We start from the raw sequence: 21,688 nt of genomic DNA on the forward strand, positions 1-21,688 counted from the left end.
GGGAAAAAAGAAAACAGAAATATAAATATCATAATTGCATATTTCAAATTTATGTTACAGAATTATTATATGAAATGTCCCGGGAATACAGGTGGAGTTGAGGTGTGCTGTGTTTTTCTCTCAGACTGGTTCAGCTGCTCGTCTCTTCCAGGTGAGACTAAACGTGTGTCAGCAGCTCAGGCACAGTTGATTGTAATTATATATCACAACTTCAAGACAAACTTTTAAAGAAACAGAAACTAAATCTAGAATATAGACAACTCGCCATCTACAGGAATTGAGTTTAGTTTATTTCTGTCTTTTTCCAACAACTTATATAGGCAACACACAAGAAAACAAAAAACAGGGGTCATGATGCAGGCTAAGCTATATATATCCATAATTCCCAAACAGACTGGCATTCATAACTCAGTTTTATATGTGTTAATCATCTTATATGTAAATACATGTATTTTAAATGTTATGTGTATTATACATTTTCATTTAAATACAGTTCAGAACTTCTTTAACTGTTACACTTTTTTTTGGTTTTTATTTGTTTTAATCTTTGTTTTTCATCTGATTTTGAACTCCTGGATTCAGTCTGGATGCATCTCAGCCTCTACTTTATAGAATTGGGCAGTTTTAAAGTCTGCTAAATCTCTAAATTTGAGAGCATGTGAGTTTATAAATAATGTTTATTTCATGATAATCACCTCTGATTACAATTCTTACAGCTTTCTCATGGAGCATAAAATTTGGATTTGTAACCTCCACACGGTTCCCATTGCTCCTTAGAAAGGAGGAAATACATTTTTTTGGGGAAAAAAGCACATTTTTTGCTGAATGAACTAACATGTATTTTCATAATTGAAAAAGTAATAACTTAAAGCATAAGGCCCTAAATGATAATAAAATGTCTTAAATCAATCTTTCAACAGTCTTAAAATGCTCAGATCTGGAAAATAGGATTTTGTGAATATTTTTCTTTTCTTATGTTGCATATTTGAATATCAAGTTAATTGATAACATCTCTATTTTTAAAATATATTACTATTTTTCTTCCAATGTTGGTTATTGTAAAATTGGTTTTATATTTCATTCAGTAGCACCTAAAGGGTCTTAAAAAGTCTTAAATCTAACCTGCTCTCAGCTGAAGGAATCCTGAGTAGGTAATATACGGAAATAAAAAAAAATGAGAATATGTCATGGATTTTGACTGATGATGTCTTTGGTCAGGGCAGAATTGCAAAATGTTTGCCTGTACATGATTTCTATGTGTTTTCCAGCTAGTTAGCTGTTTAGTTGTTTATCTTAATTCAAATGTAACAACTTCTTGACAACTTTAAAACCTGGGAAAATTTGCTGAGTTTCTTCCAAAAATATAGGATGAACACAATGAGCAACTTCATAGAGAATTACCCCAAAAAGTAGCAAGAAATTAGGAAAAAAATACAAGCAAATTACCTGAAAGTAAGAAAAAAGCCCTATATAACAGTCTAAAAATACTGTAAATTTTACACACACAAAATAAATCTACTAATTGCTTGCTTTAAATTCTGTTTTCTACTGTCTACAGAAACTGCTCAAAATCTTCACCAGAACAAAATAAACTCCTATCATCATCATTATTAATGCATATCATAAATGACACTGGCACTGAGCCCTGTGGAGCCCAACGTGTGACCCTGAGCAGGTCAAAAATATGTTCCCCATCTGATATCATTACCTATAAAAGACCTATAAAAAACCCATAAAAGACAAAGCAAAGCAGGACAATAAAGAGTCTCACAATAAAATGAGCTGAAACCATCCAAGGAATTAAACAGAGTTGCACACACAGAAAAATCATGCATTTGGAGCCAAATTCAGGTGTTGTGAACAAATGCACTGTGCTGTGTTCATCTGATTTAACCCCTCACTGAACTGTTGCTTTATTTACTTTTTAAGTCTTTGTATCTGGAGAATCTACATGCATCAATGTGATCAAAATGAGCTTAATTTGCCTACTCTACCTGTTCATGCCCAAATATTTAGACTGAACAGCAGCAGGACCCAAACATTTTGAAACAAAGATATCTGTGATGTCAGCAGCAGCTCAGTATGAATGAATCTCTGTGAGTACTGTATATTTTCTACGAGTCATCCAACAAACAATAGCAACAACAACAACAACTGCAAGAAGCACACCAACTGACAGACCGGTGATGAGCCAGACATGTTGACCTGTTATTCTTCCATTCATGATTCTTCCCGCCTTGTCTCCACCACCCTCGCCTGCAGAGAAGACAGAGGTGTCAAGTGATGGCTGAAGACTACAACAAAGTCCATTTCTTCTTCAGTCGCATGTCAGACAATATCTGCTGTGTTTTGATCACATGACCTACAGCAGCTGCTTTCTATTAAGTCCCATCTTATCTACAAACTCACCTGAGTGTGTAACTCTACAAACTCACCTGAGTCTGTAACTCTACAAAGTCACCTGAGTCTGTAACTCTACAAAGTCACCTGAACTCTACAAACTCACCTGAATGTGTAACTCTAAAAACTCACCTGAGTCTGCAACTCTACAAACTCACCTGAACTTTACCTACTCACCTGAGTGTGTAACTCTGCAAACTCGCCTGAGTCTGTAACTGCAAACTTACCTGAGTGTGTAACTCTAGAAACTCACCTGAGTCTGTAACTCTACAAAGTCACCTGAGTCTGTAACTATAAGCTTGCCTGAGTCTGCAACTCTACAAACTCACCTGAGTCTGTAACTCTACAAACTCACCTGTGTTACTCTACAAACACAACTGAACTCTACAAACTTGCCTGAGTGTGTAACTGTACAAACACACCTGAACTCCACAAACTCACCTGAGTATGCAACTCTAGAAAGTCACCTCAACACCACAAACTTGTGTGAGTCTGTAACTCTACAAACTCACCTGAGTCTATGACCATCAGCTTAATGATACTGTCTGGAGGAATTTCGCCGAGAATGCAGGCCAATGTTCCGTCAATAACTCCACACTCGTATGTTCCGCTGTCATTGACCCTGACATTCTTCAGAACAACAGAAGTGTCTCCGTTCTTCAGCTCTGGATCTCTCAGCTCCACTCGACCACGATAAGATGGAAGCTGGTGCTGTTCAACTGAGCGGTTACTCTGGCTGAAGAAGACATAATTCTCTGGCCCCAAATCAGGTCTCTCCCATGTTATGCTTGAATAGGGATGAGCTAGATACTGGTACCCATAGCCATGGCCCGGAGCCTGACAGTGAAGAGTGACATTCTCTCCGGGCTTCGCCGTGACATGCTGTATATCTGAATAAAAGCAGAAAACAAAGTTCTCCACAGTCAGAACTTGGAATGTTTCCTTTTGACATCAAACGTGCCATTTCATGGAGCCAATGATGTACAATAACAACATAAATCAGTAATATAATGTATATAATAACATGTTGTGTTTGGTTCTCTGGGGTCCCATGTGAATCAGAATCAGAATCAGAAGTTTTATCAGTTTTATTGCCAAGTACATTTACATACACAAGAAATGTGACTTGGGGTTTTGGTGCATAACAATTAACATAAAGGAAGAATTAAATTGTGAATTTAAATAGAACACAAGATAAAATATAAAGAAGCAATTTAAATATAACAAAAGACAAAATAGAGTGAGGGGAGTCACAGACGGTGATGGTGGCAGCGATCCTTCTGAAATCCACCACCATCTCCACTGTCTTCAGAGCATTGAGCTCTGAGTTGTTCTCATCGTAACAGGTCACCAGATGGTCAACCTCCCACCTGTAGGCGGACTCATCCCCACCAAAGGATCATCATATTATGAAATAATGGGCCCCATGTAAGAAACTAAGTTCAAACTAATTTTCTCTTATTTTTACTTGTATCCAGGATTTGTATTCATTTTGTTAGTACCCACTGATTTTTGGGATTCACCAGTGTTGTATATTTGCTTTTCTCTTTGGTAAGAGAAAATTTTACGAGTGGTCAAAAGCACTTGTACCAAAATAAGACAAAAATATCTTTCTTTCACAGGCCACCATTTGTTGTCAAACACAAGGAAAAATAAGTTTGATCTTTTAGGAACATTTTAAAAATGCATTATTGTCATTTAATCAAATTTAGATTGGGTTTTAGAGGAAATTATAATGACTGGATTAATACATTTCAGGAGTAAAGTGATACTACTAAATTGAGTTTGTTCTCAGTTACTTTAATTTCACTTACTGTGCATCCCTATGCTGACCAGTGCTGGAATGTAACTAAGTACATTTACTCAAGTACAGTACTTAAGTACAAATCTAAGGCACATTTTATGTTACTTGATTATCTTAATCTCGAGCCACTTTCCACTTCTACTCCAATACACGCTAGAGAGAACTATTATACCTTTCATTCAGCTACTATTATTAGATAACTACTTTGCAAATTAAGATTTTTTTCCACACAAACCAAAATTATGAAAATATACAAGTGCAGCTGAAACAATTGGTCAATCAATTAGAGAATTGGCAGCTATATATTTTTTTGTATGTGAAAGTCATTTTTTAAAAAAACAAAACAAAACAAAACAAAAAAAAATCATGGTTCCAGGTCTCATACATACTGTATATATAAGGAATTGCAGCTTTTTCTTTAACAATTTCAATCATTTTGATTTATTTAAACCTTTTTGAATGTTTTGCTTCCAACACTTAAGTGTATCTTGCTGAAATTACATTTACTTTAAGTTTATTTAACTGTATGTCAGTTTCTCTACTGCAGAAGCGGAAGTTCTTCTTATAGCCTTTTTTGGAGTCATGTCTCCAGTCTTGTTCATGTGTCCTTTTATAGTGTTTAGGGGGCGTTACCTGTACTAACAGATGATCAAGTGGGATTCATTAAAGAGCACAGCAGCAAATTTAGGTTGTTAAGAGTATTTGGTGCATCTGGAGTTGACTTACCTTATAGTTTCTGTTAACAGTAAGAAAAAGTTAAAAAAAAAAAAAAAAAAAAAAAAAGTAAGAGAAAATACAAGATAAATTTAAGGGGCTGTTGCTCTATGAGGCCCTAGTTAATTTATGTGATAGATTATGATTCATGAACGTCTGTAACGAATTTGATTCATAAATATTAATGACATAACAAATACTTTTTTAAAATGTCCGATTTTGGATGTCAAAGGAGGAAATGATACTCGGAGCCAAGAGCCCCACCTCCCTCTCACAAACCTCTTTGTTTCACTAAATAAATAAATACGGAAATATTACAAGCAGTCAACAGCTGTTCAGTGTCAGTCATCACGCGAGCCTTACCTCCACTGGCCAGGGCAAACATCCATGAACACCAGGACAAAAACACCAGCGGTAAGGCGACCATGTCTGCTGCCTGAGCTGACAGCTTCTGCAACAGCAACACACACCTCCTTTGGCTGTCTGCATTTCAACATCATTTCCGAGAAAACACAACTGTGTTGAAATCATGATGTGCACATAGCAATTTCAATGACCGTCGGAGATTTGAACATTTAACAATAATTTCTGTTTTTTTTTTTTTTTTTTTTTCTGGCTGTGATACATTGTGCCATCTTTAGTGATATGTAGAGACAGCATACTGTTTAAAAGAAAAATGACCAAGAAAAAAAAAATTGCTTTAAAAGTACTCTGTTTAAACCAAATGTCCTCAATTTAAAATATTGTTTAAGTAAAGGTACAAAATTACTTGTAACGGCCTGCCAGACATACAAGTAGGCAAGTCAATGCAAGAATGGCCTATTTCATAATACATTCTATACATTATAATTATTGATGCATTAAGTGTTTATCACTTTAATGTAGCAGCTGGTAAAGGTGGAGCTTATTTTAAATATTGATCAGTTGCTGGGCAGATTGATTTATAATAATACATCATAATGTATTAGTTGATTTATATTTTACATTCATTAACATACATAAACATAGTGCAGTAAAAAGTTCAATATTTGCCTCCAAAATGAAGAGGAGTAGAAGTAGCCTACAAACTAGCATAAAATGGAAATAAGAATGTACATGTTCCTTGAAATTGTACTAAGGTACAGTACTTGAGTAGATTATTTAGTTACATTCCAACACTGTTCAGATATCAGTTTTGACATTTTCTGAAGTACACATTTAAACTTTTCAATGGTTAAAATGTGAACCTTGAATGTAAAAACACGCCAGAGTATTTAAGAAAGCATCAAATTAGAGCTTGTTTATCAAACAATTTCCTAGGGGAGGATCCAATCACACCCCCTACTGAGGTTACATCTAAGCCCCAAATACCCTTAAACCCTAAAAAACAATGCCCATTAGCTTTAGAGAAAAACATGAAGAGTCTTATGCCGTAGCATCAGTCATAAAGAATAACTCATATTACCAGCATCTCTTACTGCCCCCACATTCAAAGCTCATTTCTTGCTAATTTTTGGATAATGTCTTCTGTTGTTGCTTATTGCCCATGGTTTTTTTTGCAAGAAATCAAGCCGATTTGCTCAGGTTGTAAAGGGTTAAGTTACAACAATATCTCTTTCTTTAACTACTTTAAAACCCTGTAAGGGGAGGATCCAATCACACCCCCTACTGAGGTTACATCTAAGCCCCAAATACCCTTAAACCCTAAAAAACAATGCCCATTAGCTTTAGAGAAAAACATGAAATAATATATATATATATATATATATAATTCACTTATGTACTGAATTTACATAACCCAAGACTGGGTTATGAAGATGGGTGGGTCCGGGGGGTATCTGTGTGAAGGACAATCAATTACATACATGAATTCATATGTCAAATGGTTATATTTTGAAAACATAAATAAAGTTGCAAAAAAAAAGTTACAACAGTATCACTCCATAACACGTTTCAGTTATTAGCAGCCAATTAGATTCGTAGCCAACTGTTTTACTTCCGCAAAAAGTGTCCATAAGTGATTATGAATCCTTCATGCACACTGTATTTAACCCTGAACGCAGCTCGGTGAGATGTGATTACGTCATTGTCAGAGAACACGTGTGACATGGCGCATGGGTTTTTGGGGTTTTTCTCAGTGCAGCACGTTTTTTTTTCTTGATTTCTAACACAGTCGTAATGAACACATGCACTGGCATCAGAGCACTGACAGCCTGTGACTCCGGGGCTCTGTGAGAGTCTAAGTCTGCCTCCCAGATCATGTCAACACAGTCTAAGTGATTTTAGATCCATTATTTAACACGACTTACACACACATACACACACACACACACACACACACACACACACACAAAGCGTGGTGGCTGCTGTACTACAGTTAGTAAACTAACCCGCTGCACGGAAAGCCTGGCTGCATGGATCAGTGCAGGGAACCGGAGTTATGCAGCAGCAACAGAGGCATGGCTATTTATATATTTACATTCAATCATCATTAAAATATGTGTTAGACTATTTATTATGATATATTTGATTGAAGTAAATTGCAGCCATCAAACATTTGCTTATTCTGTAAAGTTTCTGCATGCAATTATCAGGACAGGATGAAATATTGAGAAATTATTTGACAAAAAAAAAAAAAAAAAAAAAAAAGCCAACGGCCCACTTACTACTCTGTTTCAACCATACTGTAAAATCTGACAATTTGATGTGACTTTTTTAAAAAAAAAATGGTAGAAAATTTTAAATAAATATGACTATTAGTCTTAATTTGCATTTAATTTATAGCAAATTGTTAAGTTCACTTAAAATGTACTTATATTTACATAATTTTGTGAAGTTGTTGCAACTTAAATAATATGACAAGTTTAAATCAGTCAATATTTTCAAAGTTTTAGCAACTTCAGTAAACCATACTGTGCTACATATCTGTATTCTGCTGGTTGCAAACTAGTCAATGATATTTGTATTTTCGTAACCATGTTGACAAAGCAGAACTCCCAGATCTCCTAACTTCAACTACAGTTTTTTTGAAAAAAAAAACAAACAAACAAAACAAACAAAAAAAAACAACAACAAAAAAAAACCCCAAAAGTCATATACTGTATTCTCTGAGTTAATAAAGTCACAAATTTGTGAGAAAAAAAGAGTCGTAAAGATTGTGTCATTTTTGTTTGTTTGCTTATTTTGGGGTCAAAGAACCACAGCACAGCCGTATTTTATGCCTGCAGTGGATGAAATTATCAAATTATACTTTGCCATTGGATTGCGCAATAAGGAAATCCTCCTGATTTTAGGCTAGAATCACCAGACTATTGTCAACATCCAGACTTTGAAGAGACATTGCCATGAACTGGGCCTATTCAGAAGATAACAAACATACTGATCTGAATGAGGTGATTATGTTGCATCGAAATCTGTGACTGCAGATAACACTACTGCACATTGTCTGCCCATGTGTGGTGGACAAGGGTTGCGAAGAAGAGCATTTACATAAATGGCGTAAATGCAAATGCTTTACATTCATGGGCAAAAACTGCAAGAGAGATACTTTCTAATCTTCTAATCATACTGTGAGACATCTTAAAATTGTTGGTCGTTGGATGTATGAGTAATAGCTGTGAAGTGAAAAAAAAACCAAAACACACATAATTACAACAATATTGCTTTCTTTACATCTGTAACAGGGCTGCTGCCACTGGGTTTGCTTCTTTGCAAAGATGGGAGGACAGCAAGCATTGACAGGTTTCAAACAGAAAATTGATTTATTACACTGATAAATATTATAAATATTTGCTTATTAACTGGCCCCTGGCCTCCTGTCAGTGGCCCTCCTGCAAAGCAAGTTGAGTATTCCTGCTTTACAATGAAACTGAAGGCATTGAAAAAAAGCTACTCATTGGACCTCATGTGGCTCTCTTCATGTGTGATTAATTCACACTGTAAAAGTAAACTATGTGTTTAAACTTTAAACTTATAAAACTAAAAGTTAATAATAAGTATTAAATGTTGATATATAATTATAAAAATTAGTGAAAAATGCCCAGAAAACTCTATATTATGATTTTTTTTATTATTATCTATCTATCAATCTAGTTTAAAGAAAAGAAAACTTTTCTGATGTTTAAATTTTTGCTAAATTTCAGATAATATTCTTGTGAATTGTAATTTTTCCCTATGTTTTTTGAAAGAAATCAAGCCAATTTGCTGAGGTTTCAAAGACTTAAGAAAATTAAAATTGTAAGTTTACCCCAAACAGTAAGCAATTTGCTGTGGAATTAAATAATATTGAACTATGCATGTTGAGTTTTCCAGAGTTTGCTGCTATCTTTTTTTTTTTTTTAGAAAATCCCAAAACTAAAACAGACAAGCTAAGGAGACGAATGCTTCTGGAGAAGTTGAAAGGGTGGGTTACAGAGACATCCTTGAAATCACTGCACCGCATTTTCCATCTCTCCATCCATCTGCGTGTCAGCCTGCACTGCAACCGACCTCACTTTTCTACGGCTATTTTTATTATTGTTGTCATTGGTAAACACCACACATCTGCCTGCCCAGGGCGGCTTCCCATTGGTTCAAATGGTTGTCTGTCGCAGTACTTCCGTCCGTTTGGCCGCTTGTGATTGGCCGGGGTTCCTCTTTTTTTCCTCCTCTCCGCGGCGGTGGGTCGGAGCCGCTGTGTCCCCGGTCTGGCACGTTTCCTAGCCAAATTTCTCCACGGTGTAAAATTGGATTCCCCCTTTTTCACAAAACCAAAAAAATAACCCCCCTTCAATTCCCTGGAACCGCTGATACGTTTCTGCTCAACACACACCTCCAAAGCTCCAGCAGATAGCTCTGAAGATGGCGGTGGTAAGCGGGATGTCGGGGTCGGCTGTAGCCCGGCTGGAGGGCCGAGAATTCGAGTATCTGATGAAGAAAAAGGTCGGTGACCATCGGCCGGAACTCCTCGCAGGGCTCGGTGGATGTCAGCATGGGGACACTCCAGCTTCATCTCCCGGCGGCACCTCGAAATATTCACCGCGGGAGAAGATGGCACCGGCACGGGGGAATTCTATCTCCGATGCCTTGGAAAAAACGGGGTGTTTGTTGATGGGGTGTTTCAGAGAAGAGGGGCGCCACCTCTCCAGCTTCCCGAATGTAAGATTATTGCGCCCAATGTGCTTTAACTATCAAAATCTGCAGACTAGTAGCTTCATGTGGTGTGTTTGTTTTGTTTGTCCCGTAACATTGTTGCACGTGTTGTGTCAAGGAACACCAGTGATACGTGCTGCTCGTTTGCATTGCGACAACGTCACGCCAAATTTCCATGCCAAATATGTCAGTGTAAACATGCCGTTGCCTAAATGACAAAACAAAAAAACATTTCACTTAAGTTATGACCTTATGTTAACCCCTTGTGTTATGTGGTTAATTCGGCACACATGTAGTCCACCAAGCAGACGTCAATAAGACGTCAGATAGTCCAGCTTCAGCTTTAGTGCAGTTTTCTCGTAAATTACTCACCACAGTGCGTAGCTGATTTTTACGTAAAATTAGAAGTTAGTTGTATTTATTTATATTGACCTGTTGTGTCATGCAAGCCTAATTGAACAGAGGCCCCTAACCATCAAGGCTGTCTTCTATACATTTCCCCCAAATATCTGTTTGCTTATAGCAAAGTGAGAAACATAAAAATGGTCAAACTGTAAAAGAATTCAGAGGGTTTTTTTTCCTCAAAATTAGGACTTTCGGTTTACACTAACTGCTGCTGTCCCACCTAACATGCTAACAACACATGCTAACAGCTGAACTTGTGCTTGCATAGGTAATGTTTCTGACGTGCTGCCACACTGACTGCAGAATATTTTACTTAAAACCCTGTTTTCTAGTGAGGAACTCACCATAGTGCGTAGCTAGCTTTTACATTAAATTAGAATTTGGATGCATTTATTTTTGTTTACCTGTTGTGCCAAGCATGCCGAATTGAAGAGAGGGCCATAACCACCTAAACTGTTTTTAGTACGTGTCCCCCAATGTCTGCAAAAATGAAAGCAAAGTATGAAACATAAAAAATAGACCAATTGCTGTACAGTTTGGTTGTTATTCTCAAAACAAGTTAACTTTTCTGCTAACACAAATTTGATGCTGTCCCACCTAACATGTTACCAACACATGCTAACAGTTGAACTTGTGCTTGCATAGGTGATGTTTCTGACCTGCTGCAACACAATATACTTTTACAGATGTCTAGTAAGTTATTCACCAAAGTGCGTAGCTAGCTTTCACATACAATTGGAATTTGTATTTACTTTTATCTACCTGGTGTGTCAAAGCATGCCGAATTGAAGAATGGCCCCTAACCATCAAAACTGACTTATATTCATGTCCCCCGATGTCTTTGTTTACTGACAAACAAAGTATTAAAAATGTCTGAATTGTAGCAGAATTTGGTTTGTTATTCCCAAAACAAGCTAACTTTTTTATTGCTAACACAAAACTGCTGCTGTTCAGCCTAACATGCTAAAACACATGCTAACAGCTAAACTTGTGCTTCCATAGGTAAAGTTTTTGACCTGCTGCAACGCAGACTGCAGCATTTTTACTTAAAACATAGAGTGGTGTTGAATTATTGTAATATGCTTGGTACAGCATGATTTTTATGTGTTGCAACAGCAACCACAAAGCAGAGGTCAGTTAACCACTTGAAAGCTGAGCAAACTGGCTGGATTTCCTTCATAGACATGGGAAGAAAGTTATGAACAATAAAGAAAGAAATGACACTTTTAGCAAGAAATTAGTAAAAAAAAAAAAAAAGTACAGGAATTATAAAATTACCTGAAAGGGCTTTTTTTTTTTTTTTTTAAATTAAAGGGACAGAAGAAAACAAACAAGAAAAAGGCCTGGAAAAGGTGCAATGTATTATTTTAATTATAAAATTCTGCAACATAACATTAAATATTTGATTGTGATAATTATTAATAAGAAACATTTCCCTAGCTGTTTAAAAATAGCTTTCTAAATCTACTAATTTCTTGCAATTTGTAGAACATTTTTACCAAATTGCCTTCTTTCCCATTTTTTAAAAAGGAAACTGCACCAATTTTATCAGAGTTCAAAAGTCCAAATATACTTGTGAAAGGCATCTGAAAGCAGCACAAGAAAAGTGATGTGGCTCCAGGTTTCAAAAGAGTTAATTTGATGTGGCGCATTGTCCCTCTTGCTTGTTAGTCAGTCCTATTTCACATGTAATTACCCCAAGACTCACACTGAATTGTTGTTTTAGTAATTCACATTTTGTAAATGTTTTGGTAATGTCAATGTTGTCAACACACCATAGTAGTACTTCATTGGAAGGTGTCAGCAGCTGGTCCAAATATACTCAGTTAATAATAAATGGGACATGTTAGACATGATCTGTTACATAATGGCCATGTTGGACATCCATATTTAAACTGCAAGGCTGAATCTCAGAGCACCTCACTTGGCCTCAGTTAGACCTCGTTGACCTCCTTGTCGCGGGCAGGAGGCTTGTTTTTCCGTAATAAGCATCGTATCACTTATGTAATTTGTATTCAAATATATAAAACATTTTAAATGGAAATGCATCAACATCAAAAATACACTTCTTATGTTTTTTTCTGTTTGTCTTTTGTTCCCAGGTGTTGTTTCCGGTTCCCCAGCACAAGTATAAAGATCACGTTCACAGCCCTTGCCAATGACAAGAAGGAGCCAAGGAACGTGCCGGAATCACCGGTTAAGCCCGTCCAACCCCAAATTTCGCCACTGACCATCAACATTCCTGACAACATTGCCCACCTCATGAGCCCACTGCCTTCACCCACTGGCACCATCAGGTGGGTTTATTTGAGTTTTGTGCAATGCTCAAAACCTCGTATTGAAGTGTAAGGTAACAATATTGTCTAAATTACATAATTGAAGTAGGTGTTTTTTTAACCCTTTGAAACCTAGAGTAAAATCACTTTTCTTGTGGTGCCTTTAGACACCTTTCACAAGTATTTAAACCTTTGAACTGAAATTGGAATTGGTGTGATTTATTTCAAAACATGGTAAAAAGACAATGAGGCAACGTGATAAGAAATGTTCCACAAATTGTTAGAAATGTAATAGATTTAGAAAATGTCAAGGGAAAAAAAGAAAAAAAAGCTGTGGAAAAAAACTATATTTATAATTATTATAGTTAAATATTTAAAAATTATGTTAGAGATAATTTTCATGCAGTTTTTGCAGGTCATTTCCTTGTTGTTGTTTTAAACCTTATTTTTAATTTTATTTTTTTGTTTTTGTTTATGTGTTTTTTTGTGGGCTCATTTTCAGGTTACTAATATCTTGCTAATTTTTTGTGTCAATTGTTTTTCCGTTGCTCATTGCGACCCAATGTCTTTGAAAGAAATCAAGACAATTTTCTCAAGGGTTTATTATGGTTAAGCAGCAAAATGCGTGGAATTGCACTGCAGTCTCCCCTTTTGTTCCCAGCAGTGGTGCCGAAATGCATAACTTTTATTTTGCAAGAAGATATGTAGTGCATCTGCTGACATGTGAAGGACTTTAGACACATGTTTAAGTTGAAGATATCACATTTAATTGAATACATTTAACAAAATGCATCCTTTACCTGTAGTTGCAGTGGGCATGTCTATTCTTTTTTTGCCAAATATTTGGGTAATTTTCTTGTGCTCTTTACTAACTCTTTGCTATTTTCTTTTGTTATTTCTTCTTTCATTGCTAATTGCCTTCATCTCATGGTTTTGAAAGAATTCAAGCCTATTTGCTCTGGTTTCAAAGGGGTTATCAGTGTTCTGGCCATGAATTCAGAATTACATTTCTTTTAAATCAATTTCTCAGTGCGGCAAACTCCTGTCCATCAAGTCCACGGGGGGCGGGACTCTCCAGCTACAGGACGAGCCGCGTCCTGGCATCTGACCTAATAGGAGACAACTCCCAATCTGAAAACGACAAAGAGGCCTCAGGTGAAGACAGCCCAAAGGTGAGAGTGAGGCCGCCCGGGGCTTAGAACTAGGCAATGGAAATGTGCATGAATACCATTAGTGTGCTTGCTTCTAAAATGGATTTCAAGAGGAAACTTTAAACACAAGGGGGTGCATGACAAAGGCAGCAGACTTAAGATAATATCTGTGGATTCCTGTTGGTGTGCAAGCACTGTGAACATCCCTGGTTAGTCATTGAAGTCTAAAAATTGCTCAACGCTCGCAACAACATAGACTTTGGAGTACAGAACACGGCTGAACTTTGCTGAGTCTGTGTGTTTGTGCATGTACCGTATGTGCTTGTAATGAGAAAACATGACCTGAGCTTACCTTGTTTTTTATGAACAAAACCTCCCAACTGCACCTGAATTAAATGTTCTTTTATTTCCCTCTTGCAGGATGACTCCAAACCTCCATATTCATATGCACAACTAATAGTCCAAGCGATCACCATGGCCACGGATAAACAGCTCACGCTCAATGGAATATACACCCACATCACCAAGAACTACCCCTACTACAGAACAGCTGACAAAGGCTGGCAGGTCAGCGTCTGCACTGTGTGGTCCTGTTGCTTACACTGACAGCATGTACACAATACACCATTCACTTACTCTCTCAGGCAGGATCAGTTGTCACAGCACTCCTATATCATTGTTAATGTAAACACTGTAAACGCAAAAAGCGGAGGCACTTTTCAAACATGAAAGTTTGCTGCTGTGACTTTTTTTTTTTTTAATCAGTAGCTGCAATTACACTTCCTGTTCAGGGCAGGAATATCAAGCCGTTATGCCGCCTCACCGTTCTGTATATAACGTCCGACCGAGGAACAGGCGTCCTGGGTGGACAGCGTGATCTGGCCTCTGAGCCGGGACAGGAGGTAGCGACAGCGCCAAAACAAGAGGCTTGTTTGAGCTTAGCCAATCCTGCGCAGAATCAGTCCCCAGCGATCGACACGCAATGCATGCCGGTTAGATTTGTGTCCAAGCTCATCTCGACATGCTCTGACGTCCTGCAAAAGTGGACAGTCATAAACTCGTGACATCGAGGCAGCCGCAGATTTTACAGACAGGCGCCTCAGTTGCTCTGCACTGACTGCAAGGCCCTGGGTATGATGGGAAATGCCTGGCTCTCAGCTGATCAAACACCTGATTGGTTTAGCAGTTGACTCGTCAATATGACATTTCAGATAAGCATTTTTTTTTTGTTGAATTTCAGAGATTGGAAATATATTTGTTTTATTTAAATGCATGGAACTGCACTGCAGAGTCTCTCCAAGTGGTCTTTTTCCAGCAGTTTTGCGCTGCTGGAAAATATTTAGTGGATCTGCTGAGATGTGAAGGGCTTTTGGTGCGTCTCCACCAGCACGTCGGTTCGGTTTAGATTTGTACAAAATGTTTTGCGTTTCCATTGTGAAAAGTTGTTGATGGTACCATTAGTACCTTTGGAACCATCCCCATTTTTTGTCACCTCTCTGCTTAAGGTATCTAGCACTCACATTTGGTACTAAAATGTGGAGCTAGAAACGCTGCAGTCATTAAATGGTCAGTAGATAATTAACACGTTGTGCTCAGGCTGCTGTAACCACTGTTCATATTGTGACAAGTTCTTCAAACATTAGTAAACCATAACTATGAAATTAAGTGATGTTTTGCAGCCTCAAGCAGCAGCTGTAGATTTAAACGCTTGAAGTGGAGCTTCAAGCATTATTTATAAATATCCCATCGAGATATCTCATTGCAGCCTGCTCTTTTTTGCTCTGGAAAATGCTGGCATGCAGCCCCGTACTGTGGATGATAAACAGACATCGAACCAAAAAGACCTTTCTGCAACACCATAAATAATATTCTAACACATAATAAACAGATGATATAGCAGTCCGATCATTTCAAAGAATTGTGTGCATCTCTTTTATCTATTGTGGTTTTAGAACTCAATCCGCCACAACCTGTCCCTGAACCGGTACTTTATCAAAGTGGCCCGCTCTCAGGAGGAGCCAGGTAAAGGCTCCTTCTGGAGGATCGACCCCGCCTCTGAAGGCAAGCTGATAGAACAAGCCTTCAGGAAGCGCAGGCCGAGAGGAGTGCCCTGCTTCAGGACCCCCGTGGGACCTCTCTCCTCCAGGTAAACAACACTTTTATCTAGGCATGAGTGTGTTATTTCATATGTGCCCAAGTTTGTACGGCTACAGTATATGTCAGTAATCCATCTTACTGGTTCTCCTGTCCCAGGAGCGCTCCAGCTTCTCCCAGCCACACAGGGGCACTGTCTGCCCACTCCAGTGGGGTCCAGACCCCAGATAGCCTGTCCAGAGAAGGGTCCCCTGTCCCCATGGAGCCAGAGCCAACCCCACCGCCAGCCCCCACCCAAACCACTACAGTCCAGCCCAAACTCGCTGTCATCCAAGAGGCTCGCTTTGCACAGAACTCCCCTGGTAAGACATTTACTGGATTCTTTGTGTTTAACTCTGGTAGAAGTGTTGGTTTAAAATGTTACTCACCATCCCCTCATTTATGGTGATGTGTGCAGTATTCATACAGGGTTCCCACAGTCATGGAAAACCTGTAAAAGCCATGAAATTTTCACAATTTTTCCATAACTTTAAAAGTCGTGCAGCATGAAAAGATCATTTAAAGTTTTGGAAAAAAATTGTGGTCATTTGTTGTGCATAATAAACTAAATGTCATTAATGTAACATAAATGTACGTTTTTTTCTGTAGCTAACAACGTAATGAAGGTCTAATATGAATCAACATGTGACGTTTTGGTTATTTTTTGTTTATTTGTTCATCATGAAAGTTTCTTAATTTTCTCCCTGTGTTCCTTCTCTCCCCTCTTGTATGCCCACTTGGCATTTCGAATCATTTTTTAACCGTCTAGGACTTAAGGGAGGAGCATGCAACTTCAAATGGCTGTATATTGTATTTATCTTAATGCTGTTTTTTTCTTTTCTTCTTAAAGACATTTTTGAGTCAAGTTTTTTTCTATGATTTTTATAGACAACTGAAAAAGTAACTTTTTTCTATCAAATTTTTATAGAAAATGAAAAAAAAAATCACAATTTCCTTTTTTCTCCTATTTCCTAAGATTTATTTTTAGAAAGAAAGAAAATCACTGGTTTGGAAGTCATGTTTTCTTTAAAAATTGCAAAAAATACAGAAACTCTAAAAACTGAAATTATTCTTCAATTCTAAAATTTCTGAAGGCCTTTGAACACATTATTGAGAAATGCTAATTATTATTATAAAATCATGTTTGAATCTTATTTGTTTGAAAAATGCTGGGAAAGTGGGGCACAGGAAAGAAAATATTTGACAAGGGAAAAATAATTTGGGTCCTTGAAAAATTATGGAAAAATGTTGAAATTATGTCCATGACAATGTATGAGAACTGTTTATGTGTGCATCAATAGTAAATGGCAGTAGAGGAAGGAATTTGTTAGTAACCTGTGGCCCCGCCCTCTCATAGGCTCCCCCCTCAACAATCAGCCCGTATTGATCGCTGTGCAGCGCCAGATGCCTCAAACGACCATGAAGCCTGTGACCTACGCCATGGCGTCACCAGCCATTGTAACAACGTCAGTTAGCTCCGCCCCGGTCATGCAGACGGTGCACGTAGTCCACCAGATCCCAGCTGTCACCATGGCAACTGTTGCCGGACAGCCCACTGCTACAGTGAGCCCAGAACCTCAGGAGAACGGAGGTGGAGAGCACCAAGAGATCAAACGTGAGACCTGATCCATGTTGTTGTCCTTCATAGCTGTTCCCCCGTGCACTTAATTGTTGGCGTTAGTGCAGCTGTGCAGTCATAAAGTATTGAGTTTGATGTAATATTTTTCTCCCTGTATGTAGTCAAAGTGGAGTCGGTCCCATCCATCACAGCCTCGTCTATAGGTGGAGTCAGCCGCATCATCCAGAGCTCTCAGGCTGCTCCTCTGACCACAGTAACCATCGTGCAGCAAGCCCCGCTCGGCCAGCACCAGCTCCCAATAAAGGCCATCACACAAAACGGGACACATCTGGTCCCCATCAGCACTGCTGCTAGTACAGGTGACAGACGTGCACGCACGCACACACACACACACACTCACAAAGCAACTAATACTAAAGCACACCTTAGTATTTGCAAGTCTACAAAAAGTAGTCTGCACAGATATAATTGTACAGGTGTCTGGCTGAGTATCTCCTGAGGTCCTTTCCTCTCCCAGCAGCCACCTGTCTCACAGAGCACGGAAAGAGACCCTGTGGAATTTCCGTCTACACACACGTTGAGTTTACATTCAGTCATTTTTGCCAAAACGCAATGAGTGTATCCTTGATATCTGACTATTTCACATTTGTAAAGTGGATCTTTTAAATATATCAAATCCTGCATTGACAGCCTTAATCCATGTAAGAAGGTTAAATCATAGAAGGATCAAATCTACTCAATCAAGTCTACTCATTTCACGCAATTTGTACCTTTAACCTTTTATTAACCCTATAACCTGAGCAAATTGGCTTGGTTTCTGGAAGACGTAACACATTACAAACAAAAAGCGAATTAAAAATATATTAAATTATTATATAAATGATAATTATGATTATACATCTGTCACTAATTTTCTGAATGCCTTTCCCCATTTTTTTCTTTTTCTTTTTATTAACTCATTAATTTCTCCCTCTCTCCCTAGTTTTCAGGCCATTTTCTTATCACCTTTCTCTAATATCTGACAATTTGTGGGGCATCTTGAAAGAAATCGAATCAATTTGCTCAGAGTACATAAGTTTGAATACTTGTAAAAGTCATCTGAAAGCAGCACAAGAAAAGTGACATCACTCCAGGTTTCAAAGGGTTCAATAAATCCTCTTCTCTCTCTTTTTTCTTCAAGCTGCTGCAAATCCTCTTCACCTCCTGGCGGCCCACGCCTCAGCCTCGGCGTCCCTCCCCACCAAGAGGCAGAACGGAGAACTGCAAGATCAACCCCAATCAAAGAGGGTGAAAACAGAGGAGGAAGACGAGGGTGACGCTGCGGCCGCCAACAACACCCCCTCCACCAATAACGGCACCACGGACAGAGCCGGAGAAGAAGGGGTCGGTGAACAGATCTGTGACAAGTAGCCTCCCCTCCTCCCCGGTCTGCACCCTGACCCCTGCTCTCCTGTACGCATTGAGCCTCCCACCCTCAACCCCCCCCCTCCACCATCTACTCCAAGGTGCCAAAAGCAGAAGAGACGCGGAAAACACCTGCAGGACTTCAGAATGTTCTCCTCCTCAACACCCCCCCACCTCTTCCATATATTTAAGACCACGAAATACGATGCAAAAACTAAAGACCAAATTTTCCAAATCAAAGAGTTGCTGATGACTGTGAATCCCCCCCCCCCTCTCCTCCCCTTGAAGACCCAGATGGCGAGAAGAAGCACAGGAAGAAGTAAACAATCCAGATTTCCAGATCAAAAAGGACTTATTGGAAAAAGGAGCCTCATCCTGGTAGCATTACAGACTTTACTGTGTCGGACAGAGAGAGCAACCAAGTGAAATCACCAGTCGTGTATTCCGCAAAGGGAAGCGTGTGTTAACGTACGTGTGGACATTCCCATCTTCGGCAGCTAGCCTCCATGTCGACCTACCTAACCCAGTTGTGAGTAGATATGCAGTATTCCGTTGTACAAGTGTATCTTTGGATCTTTTTTGAGTGTTTCTCCGTTTCCCAAGGCACAGATAATATCTAGTAATAATTAAGATAACTAAAAGCTATAAGTGGGGTCTTTACGAACATTTAAACATCACATGATATTTTTTGGGAATCCTTTTTTTTTCTGTTGTTTTTGTATGTGGACTCTTTGTTCAGTGAAATGAATGTAGTCTCCTTTTTTTCAAAGAAAACACTATCTATGGAGTGGATGTTCTTTTACTCTGCTCATTCATGCAAAATGAAATTTCTTTATCACTGTACATCAGATTTTTTTCATATTTTACAAATATCCTATGAGATAAAAAAGTATATTCCCATGCGTATTTGACCATATGCTTCATCGAGCTTGCATGTTACGGATCTAGAGACAATGTACTTGAGCAGATTATCTGAATATGGAACTGAAGAAAATTTAGACTGAATCTACGCTATATGATTCTGACCAGTGCTGCACTTAACCCTCTTAGTTGTTTTTTAAATTTATTCCTCCCTTTTTGTATTTTCATTTGCTCCGTTTATCCCCTCCGTCATCATGGGCCGTGTTTGTTATCTTTGTGTTGAAGTTGGCAACTCTTTGCTTGATTCTTTTATTCTGTTCAGGCTACTAAAGAGTCTATTCAGATTGTATTCTATGTTACACGAGGAAAAACAAAGTGATAGGTGTTTGTTCTGCTTCAGTGGGTAAATGCTTTTTTTTTTATAAATTTATTTAAAACACATAACCTCTTAGTTTGTATTTCTTTGAGTAAAAGCCGTCTCTGCTGGGCCGATGCAAACTCACTATCTGTGTGTGCGAGAATTATTTCTTTTTGTTAGAAAGAGGAGAGATGATTGGGCTTAATGAGAATGAACCCTTTGGAACCTGAGCTATTGTAATTTGTTTACATTTTTTTTAAAACATGGGGAGAAACAAGAAATTAGTAAAAAAAAAAAAAAAAAGACTTCCAAATAAGCAAAAAGAAAGTGAAATGCCCAAAAAAGTGCTGAAAATTATATATATATATTCATAAATAAATGGAGTCTTTTAAAACTAATTTTAAAATGTATTTATTTATATACTAATTTCATGCAATTTAAGACATTTCTCACCAAGTTGGTCACTGCCTTTTTCCCTATGTTTTTGAAAGAAATCAAGCCACTTTAGCTCAAGTTCCAAAGGGTTGAATAGCTTGTGAAAGATGTCTGAACGCAGCACGATTAAACTGATGTTAATCCAGGTTTCAAAGAGTTAACAGCTTGAACAGAGGGCTTCAGCGTGCATTCCTCACAGTTTGGTCAGGCTGTCAGAGGAAGAATGTGTACCACAGGGCTGGAAATGCTTCCTTTGAACACTATCAGCTTCCTTTAGGGACATAAAACAGCATGACTCACCTATTTCCAGTATTGGAGCTGACTAGAGGCACAATAAGTATAAGGACTAAAGGGCTTCATCAGCATTAACCCTTTGAAACCTGAGCAAATTGGCTGGATTTCTTTAAAAAACATAGGAAGGAGGATATGAGCAACGTGGCAAGAAATGGCCCAAAATTAGCAAGACATAGTAAAAAGTGACAAAAAAATGTACCTGAAAATAAGATAGAAGAAAAATAAAAAACAAAAATAAGCAGACCTTAATAAAAATGTAAAAAACAAAAAAAAATTCTGTAACATAATTTTAAATATATCACTATAAGAATTATAGTCTCCTGAACAAGTTTTTGAATATCGAATAAGCAGTGAGTGGTGGGGCAGCGGTTCGTCCTCTAATCCGAGGGTTGGCGGTTTGATTCCTGGCTCCTCTAATCAGCATGTTGAAGTATCCCGTTGGCTTTTCCATCAGTGTGTGAATGCATTTTAATAGTTTAAAAAACTGAGTAGCAGGTGACACCTTGTATGGAAGCCTTTATATGAAGCAAGAAACTTATTTAACTATTTAACTTATATAACCATTTAACTGAATTTAACTCTTATTTACGGCAAATATCGTACCTTTGAATGGTCTTCCTTTAAAACTCCATACAGGGCTTCATAGGCCTCCATCCCTATTTCACTGATAGTAGTTCAGCTGATCCGATACTGGAAGCTCAGAGACCTGAACAATTCTCCTGTGGAGAGGAACAAATTATTGTGTCTGAAACAAGAAAAAGTAAT

At 38.1% G+C, this 21,688-nt stretch overlaps 2 protein-coding genes across 2 annotated transcripts; one reads left to right on the forward strand and one right to left on the reverse strand.

Annotated features, from left to right (window-relative positions):
- Positions 1–1,682: 1,682 nt before the first annotated feature.
- On the reverse strand, positions 1,683–5,396 carry LOC121958992 (butyrophilin subfamily 2 member A1-like). The gene is made up of 3 exons (XM_042508175.1): positions 5,282–5,396; positions 2,913–3,290; positions 1,683–2,256 (listed from the first exon to the last, which is right to left on the reverse strand). The coding sequence occupies exons 1-3, from the start codon at positions 5,343–5,345 to the stop codon at positions 2,078–2,080; spliced, it is 621 nt and encodes a 206-aa protein (XP_042364109.1). The 5' UTR covers positions 5,346–5,396; the 3' UTR covers positions 1,683–2,077.
- Positions 5,397–9,579: 4,183 nt separating this feature from the next.
- foxk2a (forkhead box K2a) lies at positions 9,580–20,339 on the forward strand. The gene is given in 11 exon segments (XM_042508221.1): positions 9,580–9,811; positions 9,813–9,869; positions 9,871–10,046; positions 12,535–12,729; positions 13,739–13,880; positions 14,280–14,426; positions 15,812–16,005; positions 16,113–16,315; positions 17,350–17,607; positions 17,733–17,930; positions 18,752–20,339. Coding segments are annotated over 11 exon segments (1,875 nt in total). The 5' UTR covers positions 9,580–9,736; the 3' UTR covers positions 18,982–20,339.
- The last annotated feature ends 1,349 nt before the right edge of the window (positions 20,340–21,688 follow it).

This window comes from Plectropomus leopardus, chromosome 19 (genome assembly GCF_008729295.1).
Source record: "Plectropomus leopardus isolate mb chromosome 19, YSFRI_Pleo_2.0, whole genome shotgun sequence".
Classification (NCBI taxonomy): Eukaryota; Metazoa; Chordata; class Actinopteri; order Perciformes; family Serranidae; genus Plectropomus; species Plectropomus leopardus.

Bases quoted from the DNA above. Each gene is read 5' to 3' on its own strand.
- LOC121958992 (XM_042508175.1), bottom strand. From the start codon at position 5,345: ATGGTCGCCTTACCGCTGGTGTTTTTGTCCTGGTGTTCATGGATGTTT. The intron at 3,291-5,281 runs GTAAGGCTCGCG...GCTTTTATTCAG, and splicing joins GTTTGCCCTGGCCAGTGGAG to ATATACAGCATGTCACGGCG. The intron at 2,257-2,912 runs GTGAGTTTGTAG...TCTTCTCTGCAG, and splicing joins GCTGATGGTCATAGACTCAG to GCGAGGGTGGTGGAGACAAG.